The 12,467-nt window shown below is 37.1% G+C and overlaps 2 protein-coding genes across 11 annotated transcripts in view; one reads left to right on the top strand and one right to left on the bottom strand.

Annotated features, from left to right (window-relative positions):
* NINJ2 (ninjurin 2) overlaps positions 1-12,467 on the bottom strand; it is a 512,961-nt gene that overhangs the window by 437,370 nt on the left and 63,124 nt on the right. The window lies entirely within an intron of this gene.
* Positions 1-12,467, top strand: part of ERC1 (ELKS/RAB6-interacting/CAST family member 1) — a 292,700-nt gene that overhangs the window by 246,210 nt on the left and 34,023 nt on the right. For all 10 annotated transcript variants that reach the window (XM_048942961.1, XM_048942954.1, XM_048942986.1 and 7 more), the window contains one exon: positions 11,613-11,714. In XM_048942961.1, coding sequence (XP_048798918.1) covers positions 11,613-11,714 — 102 coding nt within the window. The remainder of the gene's footprint in view (positions 1-11,612; positions 11,715-12,467) is intronic.

A 12,467-nucleotide genomic window follows, 5' to 3' on the forward strand; every position in this document is an offset into this window, starting at 1 on the left:
GAATTGAACAACCTCTTGTTTTTACAGTGGGATTTTTATTTAGGAGGGAACTTTAATATTTTAAACACTCAGTTTCCCTGTTGTATTATACTTAATCCTTTTAATAGTTTGAGAAATGAATCTTTCTACTTTTTTCACATTAAGCTGAAACTTAACTGCTGTTTCTGACACCATGCCAGTGTGCCCTCCATCTCCAAAACACTAGTAGATAAACCTTGGCTTTGCCTCCTTCATTTCAGCTAGCAACCCAAACTGCTGCCAACTGCTGACATTAATGTTGTTGGAAAAAAAATACTAAAAGCAATATAGTGATCCTTAAGAAAACACTAGTACATAAGTTGTTTAAAACTTGAAAGACTCTATGGGTTTATTTGTTCTGTGGAAGTAATAAGTACTGTACCTTCTCATTCTAGGATTTTTTTCTTCTTTCTGAGGGGACATGTATTTATTTATACGGACAAATCTTCATTTTCTGTGCTTTTGAAGTCTCTTACATATCTCACGGTGACAAGCAAGCTATCAATATGTGCTCCTGGACTGGAGAAAGAACGACGCACAGATTGAGGGATGTGTTTAAGCACAAGCTAATTCTAGATCCTCATTGTCCATCTCTATCTTTTTCATCATTCAGATGCTAAAAAGATTTCTTGGTACCTCTCTCTCCTTTCTTATCCCACTTCCAAATTACTGGAGTAAGATAGTTCTTCTCCATTATTACCCGGAAATCTTTTTATGATACAAATATGACTTCAGCAATATGAAGGCCTATTCTCCTTCTAAGTCTTCTAGCGGCAAATAAATCACTTCAGCTTGCCCTTGCCCTTCTGTTCATCTCTGCTTCTTCCTCTGCTTTGTCAGGACTCTTTCACACATGGCATCACTTTTCTAAGTTTAATGACTTTGCATCAAAATCATTGTTAAGAAAAAAAATCACCACAGGCATGATTGGCTGAACTCTTCATCGTCTTCCACAGACCTTTTCGTTTTGGTGGTTCTGTAGCTGAGACAGAATTTTCTAATATTTTTCTAAGCTTTAAAGCATGCTTTTTGGTGCCCAGTGGATGAACTGCTACTGATATATAGTGGCATAACGTAACGTAAATCACAGAAAGGCAACAGATTGGATATAGAGAAGGCAATGAGAAGAATACTGTATGAAATGTAGACACCTTAGAGAAAGTTATCCGACAAAACTGGCATGAACTACATATTGTGTGTCATGAATTTCATGGAAAGGAAGAGAACTTCTTCTGTTCGATAATTTTGGCACAAATGCAGTAGAAAATCTGAATGTTTCTTCAGTCTTTCCAACTAACACTATTATCTAAGCACTGATGCAGACTTTAAAAAGCAACCTTTGCAGAGGGAAAGAAAAATAAAAAAATGCTGGCTTATTGTGATTCCCTTGCCTTGGATACTGAATGCAAGGGCAAAGCAGATGGAGAGGAATCGTCTGTGCAGCCCTTTATTGCACATGTGCTGCTATGTGCTTGGGCAGGAATCTTGCCTCTGTGGACCAAACACAGGGACAGTGTAGATGGACAGGAATTCTGTGTCTGCAGACCACACGCACAGATGGTGCGGACAGACAGGAATGTAATGTCTGTATGTTTGTATGAATCTTACTAGGCAGGGCTGTTCTATGTGGATGTCAGCCCTAATAATTAGCTGTACAAAGAAAATTCTTAGCATTAATTTAGTTCAGAGTAGCAATACCCTGTTGGCTGTCAAAGGAAATGCCCTTTCAACTCTTCCCTCCATGATATGGGGAATTTTGCCTAGATTGAAAGATGAAAGTGAGGCAAAAAAAGATAACATTGTTGGTTTTTTTTCTTCTCTCTTTTATACGCAACTGGTTTTTAAATTCATTTCTAAGTTTTTTTTCTAAGATTTACATCTTTTTTTTTTTTTTCATAAATGTTTCTATCAACTCTGTTTATATCATGCAGACACAGACACATTCATGTATATACCCAGGGCTAGGTTCTGGGCAGTTACAGACGGTCTGTGTTGAGGTGATACTGAGCAGCTCACATCACTTTAGAATCTAGGAATTTGTATCTGTACATAACTACTTTTTTTGCCAAGAACAGCATGCAGATGGGGGGGGAGGGGTTGCTATTAACATCTCCTTGAAGCTGCAGGCAAATGTAGTCGAAGCGATGAGTCATATAACAATGAAAATATGTAAGGCTAGAACAGCTGTTGTTAAAACACTGCTAAATACCTTCAAAAATAAAAAATATCTGGAAAAGGGAATGCTATACTTACTATGGGAATGCTATACTTACTATAAAGACACAGTCAACAAAGATTTGAAAACTTTCAAATGATGTCAAGTGGGAAAGATGTACATATATATGAGCAGATGTCCTACAAACGCTTTTATCAAAGCAGGAATAATTGCTAGGTTTCAAAATTTTACAGTGAGATATATCTTTCATATCAATTCCTAGGTCAAATTTTGTCAATCAGTTTTCACAGTATTGCTGGACTGAGAAGGTTTCTGAATACAGACTAGATGAAGGACTATGACAGAAGCACAGTGAGTAAGGCATTTGAAGTTATACAGACAGCTTTGTTAAGCTGAGCATAAGCACATGGGTTTACTTTGGAAAGGAGAGCCAAAGAGAAAAAATAATGAAGGGAAGAGGAGCAGAGTAAGGTAGAAGAGAGTAAGATGAGCGGGGTGTGGAGTGAAGCTCAAATGAAAAGGAAAGGAGAAATTTCAAGTCATAAGAAAACAGAAAGTCCCATCAACTGTGTCAAACAAAGCTTTTTCTGTTTTTAATAGAAATACTTTTCTGTTCTATGGGATACCATGTAGATAATTTGGAGGTTTTTCCTTCAGATATATATATAGATTTTGTAAGGCCAACGTATCTGGTTTTTAACTTTGGTGCTTAAATTGCCCAATTTTAAAATGCTACAAAGTATTTCCAACCTTAGCATAACAAAAAACTTTTTAATTATTTATTGTACATTTGACTCCATAAAATACATGTGTCACCAACAGTTTGTAGGAATGTTTATGCTCCACATGGCGTTTCATCTTGTTATTCTCAGTGTTTTTTTGTCTTTGATTTTCTCTCAAAGGATGAAATATAAAATATAATTTTTAGCCTAGGCCCACAAACACACAGGGGAGAAATGAGGAGTTTTCTATGGTTTGAATAATGAGGACCATGACAAAGGCTAGTATTTCCTTTTACATTATTACAGAAGTAGCATTTCACTTTTTTCTTCAAGTCAGTTGTCTTTAGTGGTGTGCATCAAAGTAAGCTAAAGAGACTGAGTAAACTGTATACATTAAACATACAGCAGATGCATGAACTAAACATTAGAGGTTCACTGCTGTTCAGCTGAGAATTTGTCAAAGCTCGTCCTCTCAGAGTCTTGAAGCAAGGCATGGAGTGTGTGTAGTATTAGAAAACTGCAGAATATCTTTAAGGAACACATCCAAACTATTACAGCTTGGACAAAGCATACTAATTTGGACCAGTTTTTATCTTCAATGCTCCAAAATAGAATTTAAATGACAGCACTATCCATCTGCTTATCTGAGTAGTCCCCACCAAGTAGCATTTGATGGAGGGAAAGAAGTCTCAAAGATGATGAAACTTAGAGGAACTTAATTAACATCCACAGCTGGGTAGAGGAGAATAAAGCCCAAAGTTCTCCCACGCAGGGAAAAGCAAGAAGAATTGAACCATGATATATTTTGTTTGGCTATAGCATCTGTGTATGGCTGGGCATTCAGAACATAACATACTTTCGTACTAGTCCCAGTTGACTCTTGCCTGGAGACAATGTGGGGGAGGAGGACTGGAGAAAGAGATTATTATAGGGTTGAAGGCCATGCTTGTGAGATGGAGGATGCAAATCCAAAGCACTCAGATTTCATTAGCCAGCATAAAATGGATAATAAGGTAGACTCCTATGCTCTTCAAGGGTAGCGATGCTGTCTGCAAAAGAAATCAGTTCTTAACTGATGAAAGAAGTAATGAAGACTGTACAGTGGAGAGCGGATATAGCAGTGCAATTTAGCAACAAGTTGCAGTTAAACCAATTTATATAAATGAGTCTTTTTTGCTTTCAGGGCATGTGGAAACAAAGGCTACTGCTCAACTTTTCTAGCAGGAGATGCCCAGTAAAGCTCTTCTGTTCTGCTCTTCTTGCTATTCTTTGCTCTGGAGCTAAGGTCAGATTTGCCCGAACAGACTGTACAATGGGGCAGGCTCATAAAAAATACTCACTTCCTTTAAGCTTAGATTGTAAAGGTTGTGAATGCACACTGCTGGAAGGTAGATAGAACCAGTTCTCTGATTTTGTCCTAAGAAATAAAATGACTGTTCATTCTGCTTGCTGTTGCTGTCTACGAGTCTTTTTCAGTGAATAATTCTGGGGTGATTGTGTAGTATGAGGGATCCAGGATTCTTTAAGGATGTTGTCACAGGATACCATTTCTCCTTTTGGTCCTGCTTTTGATGCATAGGCCACCCAGTCAGTGTGAATTGAGTTTACAATATGGTGGTAAGCGTTCTTAGACTTCATCCCTTGCTGAGAAATTTCTGAGATAGAGGGAAATGCACCTTACTGATCTTTCTGCCTAAGATCCTTATGTGTGGTGGAAAAATGCCAAAGAGCTGAATTATTTGGTTTGATAGTAGTTAGCTATGAGAGAAAGAGGGATTTATTTTAAATTTTGTCTTTGATTTTTTTTTATCTTTTTTTTTACCTTTTAAATCTGGGCCTGGGCAGATTCCAGCCCTTGTGAAACAAATGGGAGAGGGTTTATATTACCACTATTCAGTCACTCCTAAGCACAGCTTTAGGTATGTCTTAAAGAGGATACGAGAGAGCTAAAGTAACAGAGAGAGTCGCATTTATATGGGTATAACACAACAAGGAATCCTAAGCACAAGGCCCTATTTGGGTTGTCAGTTGTACCACTGTTTTTCTGTATATGGGATCCAGAGCAATAGACTTCAATAAACTCTGTTAGCAGGCAGACCCCAGTTATTTATTTGTTCATCTCCTAAGGAACTAATAAAGAAACACATTCCTGCGCAAGGAAGATATCAGTTCAAAGTTTAGTTTTTAAATCCATCCACATATATCTAATCTACATACGTCAAACCTCAGAGAGAAATTCATATCTAAATGATCTCCTTTAGTTTAGTTCAAAGGTTTGCAAATATGCTTTCTGCAGAATGAAGTTTCTCTGTAATTACCACATGTGGGGAGATGAACAGAAAAATGAAATAATTAAATGCAGAAATGAACTAGGCTGATAAAGTCTTTCACTTTATAATCTAACATTGTTGTAACATTGCCAATAGTTGATGGAGAAGCCTTTGTCTCAGGTAGGATCTGTGTTAAATCCTGCAGGCTTTGAAAAACCACAGCAGCTGCATGCAGCATATGCTCTTTGTTGGTGTCACCAAAACACAGTACTCCGGGATATACAGAACTGTATAACAAGAAGATTTCCATTTGTATTCAGCTGTGCATTGTGTTTGTTTGCTGATAATAGTGGGATCTCAGTTGCTAAGACTAAACATAGCCAAAAGGAAAGCCTAATGATGTGTCTTTTAAACCCCGCAACTAAAAATGACAACACAACATGTAGCATGTCTTTAAAATTCAAAAAATGCCTCCTGGGTCATTAAATGTTAGAAACATGAAGGGCACGTGCATTAAAATACTTGATGCAGAATCTCACAGACCCCATACTCAAGATGAGTGTATGCTGAAGGTAGTTATACAGGGCATCACAATCTAATGACAAGTAGGGAGGGTTTATTCTCTCGTTTCTGGCAGCGAGGTTCCAGCAAGAAGATGGTCAGGTACTTACAGAGGGTATGGCTCACCACATGTTCTCGAAGTAGAAAAGGACTATCTGAACACAAGAATATAATTTTTCAGATATTCTGGATTTAGCTAATGACTTCCAAAAAAGAGCTTCTCTACTACATTTCTGCATTATTAGTGGACAAAAGGTTTCTAGAATGTTTCATCTGTACATGTGTGCTCTCAGTGAAACATTGAAGTCTGAGAGAAATTGGATGCTTCCTTTAACTCACTCATACACAGTTTCCACCACATATCCATTTGTCACAAGAACAGTCATTATATTAACATTTAGTCAATGTGTTGGGTTTTTTTTAAACTTTACATTGAAGGAATAATAAAGCTTGTTTAGGCTGGTTAGCAAAGCCAGAAATGACTCTACTCAAGTATTTTACAAGAAAAAAAAAATAATGGGAAAGTAGTCACTGATGTCATGGTTTCCACTGTGTTCCACAGTGGAGAAACAGATTTGATGAGGATTCCTTGAGCAAGTTGATGTGCTGTATAAAGCTGCCTAGATTAATCTAGTGGATGCATAGCTTATGAGCTAGTATCTGCTGTTTATTAGGAGTCATGTCTAGAGATACAGGTGTGCTATTCCTCTAAATAAAATCTGCTTTCAAAACCTTGCCAGTGCAGTGGTGACCAGAATGCTAGCTGTCCTGCTGCAATGCTTAAGGAAGCTGTGTATTCTCTTTATAACATACAACATAGTGCAAGCTTTCAAATAAAAGTATTCTGTAAAATATAAATGATGTCTGTTGTTAAATCTGTGGTTTTCAAATTTCTATGTGGAATTCCACTAGAAGGAGAGGTTGGACTCTGCTAGGTTTTACCAGCAGGATACGTCGCTGATCTTCCCCTACACTTTGTGGATCAGCTTCTTGTCCATTTTTTTCACTAAATACAAAATCTATTCATTTGGTCTTTAGGAAGTAGGTGAACAAAGTACCAGCATAGCCTGCAGTGAACTTACCCTTAGGATATCCAGGCGAGTTTGCCTTGAAGCTGTTCATCCATGAGGTGGGAACATAGTGAGATTTAAATAGCGTTCACCATAGCTACAGTTTTGGCAGCTAATATTACACAAAGTGCTACTTGAAACAAAGGTTTTCAGGTGTTGGTTGCATTAGAACCTGTCTGCTTCATGGTAATATCCTTGCTTACCCAAACTTTTTTCAGTATAAAACACAGGCAGAAGTAAACTATAAAGTAACCAGAAGAACAGTAGGAGGAATATGTGGTTTCAGTGCATGTGAAATCACAAAACAACAGAAGAGCATGGTTTAAAAGCAGTGCTGAAGCTGAGCATTCACATTTATGATTTATACTATGATTTATACTATATATTATGATTTATGAATTATATTTATGATTATTTATGATTAAAAACAAGTTTATGTCATATTTTCTCATGGTACTTTTAATATACCCACCTGTTGTAGTAAGGGACAGGACACAGGCTGAGGTTAAATAATGAGTGATTGTTAGGAATGTATCAGATGTATCAGAGAGGCAAAAAAAAGTGATTGCAGAAATTCTGGGGAAAAAAAAAGAAAAAAAGAAAGAAAGAAAAAAAAAAAAGGTGGTATGCAGGATATGCAGGATCTGATTCTGCTCAAGCATTGTCACATATAGCTGGAAAAAGCTTTTTTTCCAGTATTTTGCCCTAGACCTGGGGTTCACAGATTGTGGTCTGCAGATCTCTCATGCCAAGCTCTCTGGATTTCTGTTAGCAGCTTCAAAGTGTGCGTTGGCTCTTCAGTAGCTTTGAGGATTGACACTAGCCTAAAGGCTTGTAGGACTGTTCTTCTGTGGAGAGTTTGTTGGTAGACTGAAGGGTGTTATTGCAGGCTTGGCAAGGTATGCTGTGTGCATTTGTTGCCATTTGCTTTTTGGTACATTGTTCTGTTGGTTGGTGTTTGGGGTTTGTTGTCTTTTTTTTTTTTTTTTTTTGTGATTGGAAGACAAATTTAGGAAATCTGTCAAAAAAGAAAAGAAGGAAAGAAACCTTCTGGAAAAAAAGTAAGAAGCGTTTTGGGTTATGAGATCTCATCTTTTTTTTTTTTTCGGTTTAGTGATTTATCTGCACATGGGTGAAGAAAGTACCTGTAATGTCAAAAAGTATTTTTTAGGCAAAATTTGGATCTGACATCCAGTTCTTATCATCACCAGTTTTGATTACAAGCTCTGTAGGTTTAGACAAAAGCACTCCTGACACAAGTGATTTGTCTGCATTGCTCATTTATTTTCTCACAGGACACTGTGGTTAGACCACTTTGTTGTTTTTTTTTTTTTCACAATGATGTAGAAATGTTTGCCTTAGGATCTGAGCCATAACCTCATAAGGTGGGAGAGGACTGTATAATAGCACCATGACAACGTGCCTTAGGACTGCAGGATGTCAAAGTGGTTCCCCGCAGTAAAGTAAATGGTTTCTTTTTAAACCATTCCAACAGCCATATGCCAATACTCTAGAAGTTTCCATCCTTTTGAATATACTTTTTTTGTGTGTGGAGAGAAGCAATAGGTAAAAAACTCTATTAATGTTTTTCCAGTTGTTTTGAAAATTCTCAATCAGAAGTTCTTCATTTAGCACTTTAGGACTAAAGCGGAATCGTTATTCGTCCATATTTGACATAGAGAATTAAAACATAACAAGACATTTGTCTGTTATGATAGAAATAGGTTTGCAACACTGGTTGGAACATTACTATTGAAAAACACATTAGTGGTATACACCAAGAAATAAACTTCTTTTCTTCCATCTCTTAATTCTTGCCTCATTCCAAGGGTAAGTATGTCAGTACTGAATTTGGTGTTTTCTTGCCAAGATTTCTATATCAGAAACATGCACTTTTAGAGTAACAGCAAAAACAGTGGAAGCTCAGGTTGGATTAAGAGGACAACACAGAAAACATCTTCCTGGTGCACTGAGTTGGTACATTTCTCATCACTGGGATGCTGGAGACATTCTTCTGGGTTTAATATTCAAAGGGCTGTAATGGAGCTAAGCAGCTAAATTGTTTATTTGTGTAACAAGGAGGAATTTTGGAGTTCATCTTTCCCCTCTTTTGAAAACTCCAGCCTTGATAACTAAAAAATTGTCTGAAAATGAGAACCCCAAATTCTAAGAATTAAAGGCATAATTTAGACTGGAGTGGTCCTTTACATACACCCACTCAAAACATGTCTGTTTAGAGCAGACTGCTCAAGGCTTCATCCAGTTGAATTTTGAGTATCTCCAAGGATATAGATGGCCACAACCTCTTGGCAGCCTGTTCTGGTGTTTGATAATCCCAGTTACGAAAAGGTTTTTCCTGATTTCTGACAAGAATTTTCTGTTTTGCAATTTGTATCTGCTGTCTCTTGTCCAGTTCCATCCAAGAAGACTAGCTTCATCTTCTCTATTTCCTCCTATCAAAATTATTAAAGCCTCCTCTTTTTCAGGTTAAATCGGCCCAATTCTCTTAGCCTCTTCCCATTGCCTCCTGCTGACTATTGATAGTAAGATACGCTACTTGAAGTCAAGGGACAGATGCACACACCCTCTTCCATGCCACTTCATAATTTTCTGCAAGAGATGCTGTACTCCAAATGATTAGACCTTTATATCATTCTCTTTCTATATTGGAACTAATACAGAGGCTTTTACGTGCAGTAGGATAAAGCATGCAGAATAGCTACTTTCTTTTCTCAGAAAAGTTAGTGGTTTGTACTAATATTCTGCTAGAACTCTGCTTTTTTTATAAATCCGTTCACATACAAATTGAAATTCACGTGAAAGATTATTATAAAAGCCAACATTTTCCAAGAAATCAGTAGGTCTTCCTGCAAAGAAGAAATGATTGAAGATCCAGTCTTACATTTAATAAAATAATAAATATGGAGAAAGCATCTTTACAATGAAGTGGTTGTATGAGTATTAATGTAGCACATTTCAAGTAGTGATTTATGAATGATGAGTCAGACTTGGAATTCAAACCTTGTTTGACAGAACAGAACAATATGAAGATTAAATTGCTTATTGCTTAAGCTCAATTTACAATTAGCTTTTGTTAAATTAATCCAAACTAAAATCAAATCCAGATTCAAGCCCTGGACTGTCTCTATAATGATCTGAATACAGGCGGTTCAAATCTACATTCTCTAGCATTGAGAATCTCATTAAAATAATAGTTTTCAGTGAGAAATCATTCAGTTATGAAGGGATTGAATCAACAACTGGCATTTTTACAGTGAGCTTCGAGTTTTCGTTGAAGACATTTAATTTTAGTAAATCTTTGATGATTTTAATATGTCTAGCACATAATTCACAGTGTATCATATCTAATACAAGTCTGGCTAGCCATTTTTTTGTTATTTTTCAGTTTTGTTTGTTTGTTTGTTTGTTTGTTTTGTAGTACAAGAATTTCACAAAGCTTAAAATGAGGCTTTGCCTACCTTATAAACTGGAAAAAGCCATTGTTCCATTTTGGTTCTGCTCCCAAAATACGTGCCTAGTGACAGTGGCACCCAGATGCCCTCCATTGACGCAGCTGACATGGCTCGCATTGCAAGATCCAACATCCAGCTCTCCTGCATGGTCTCCTTTATGGTGCACACTGAGTGTCATTGCTATCTACATTGCTATTGTAGCTCTACTGGGAAAGTGAGACATTCTGCCTGTGTGGATTATTTCCTCTGTGTGTTTGTGTTTGTAGGCATTTAGGAACCTCCTTTCAGGATAGTTGTTTGCTAACAGGGCTCCATGTCACTTACATTTTCCTTTGCAGACACAACCATATAGTCTATTTTAAATTTCCTTGCAATTGCTGACCCAGAACGGTAATGTTAAGGCAGTATTCAATTTATTTTTATCTGTCTTTTGAAACAATTTATTGCCTGGAAGTAAGGAGGAACAGGCGAACCTTTTGCTTAGTTAGTTGTCCTTGTAAAAGCTCAGAGTGCCCCTCGGAGTTTCATTTGTGTTTAAACTTAGTTAAAAAATGACCTTCAATATATCTGGTAGTCTAAAATTCCACATGTATTTTATATTTTCTGCTTAAACCTTTGAAACTTGACATTTCCTGAGAAGTTGAAGAAAATCTAAAAAAAGCAAAGAAACTTGTTTCATATTTTGTCCTTTGCTTGACTGTATAGAGTTTGTAATTTTATGTATCTCTATTGTGTCACCTCTTCTTCCCAAAGACGAATTTATTGACTTTGTAATTTCCTCACAGGAAAGCTTTTCTGTTATTCAGATTTTTCTGACCAGTCTGAGGATTTTTGTATCTTTGATATATCAATGGAGAACTGATTTTTAGACTGCATGTGTTTTTATTGTTGTTTTTAATAATCAATATTCAGCATTCCTACTATTTACTCTTCTTTTAAAAACAGATTTCTCTCTTTAAAATTACTTAATCTCATCTAACTGATGTTTCCATTGAATCGTTCTCCAAATTGGTATATCTGAATCTTCATCTCAAGGTTCTTTAACAAGAAATTAGTTTCTTCCTACACGTGTATACAGCACCCGTTTTAGTAGGTACAGGCCAGATGAGCCAGTTAACTGCAAAATTAACCTAGCTTCACAGCGTAGTGATTTTAATGTGTCTTCATTTTTCTGTATTAATACCTATGTATGTTTTATGGGCATATCTTATGTTTTTTTCCGAGTATGGATTTTGGATATAGTGAGCAGCATAAATAGCCTATTCTCTTTAGTCCCTCTGACCCCTTTAAAGTTAGTCTGAAATTCTTCTTTTCTTGAATAGACACAGAACCGTATGAAGCTGATGGCTGACAACTATGAGGATGATCACCTCAAATCCTCATCCCATTCCAACCAAACCAACCACAAGCCCTCCCCAGACCAGGTAAAGTCTCTCTCTTTTTCTCTTGTAAAGTAATTTGACAATGGAGGCTGATTATTTTGAGTTGTATGTTATTTTCCTTGACATGCTTACAGTACCTTGGAACAAAAATAGCATTCCACAATGCAGTTATGAAACAGAAATTGATGTTGCTGTTGTGTCACCTTCCTTGAAAACTCCCTAAGTGTGAAAAAAAGTTCCTGGTACCAAGCTATTATTAAGTGGGTGAGGAGGAGACAGCAAGAGATGTTGCTTGCCTTAAAATACAAGACGAGAGTCCTGTGTAGCATGTTCACGTTTTAGTAACTCGTGGTTTGCTGCTTGAATGTGTGGAGTGCCAAGAACTGTTCCTTGTCTTCAGTAGCAGGAAATCATGCTCCAGGATCAGTTTTCTGATCTATGCATTGCATATGAGCAGTTCCCTTCACTTCCCATGAGGAAATCCTGGCCTGTGTGCCAAATGAGCAGAGGCTGCTCCCTCACAGACTCAATGGGCCATGAACTGGAGGAAAATCAATTTACCATCTCCAAGGCAGCGAGGAGCCTCTTGTGTCACTTACAAAGCACAGCTGTGTGTTTGATAACTATCAGAAAGATTACCTGTCCCTCGGGTAACACAGAAAATGCCAACGTAATTGCATATCCCTTGTTGTAATCTCATCCATTCCAATTTAATTAAAATATTAGTGATCATTAATCACTGCCTTGACAAAGCGAAAGAATGTTTGGCACTCCTCTTCACCCTCTGGCTGATCT

This window comes from Lagopus muta, chromosome 1, assembly GCF_023343835.1.
Source record: "Lagopus muta isolate bLagMut1 chromosome 1, bLagMut1 primary, whole genome shotgun sequence".
Classification (NCBI taxonomy): Eukaryota; Metazoa; Chordata; class Aves; order Galliformes; family Phasianidae; genus Lagopus; species Lagopus muta.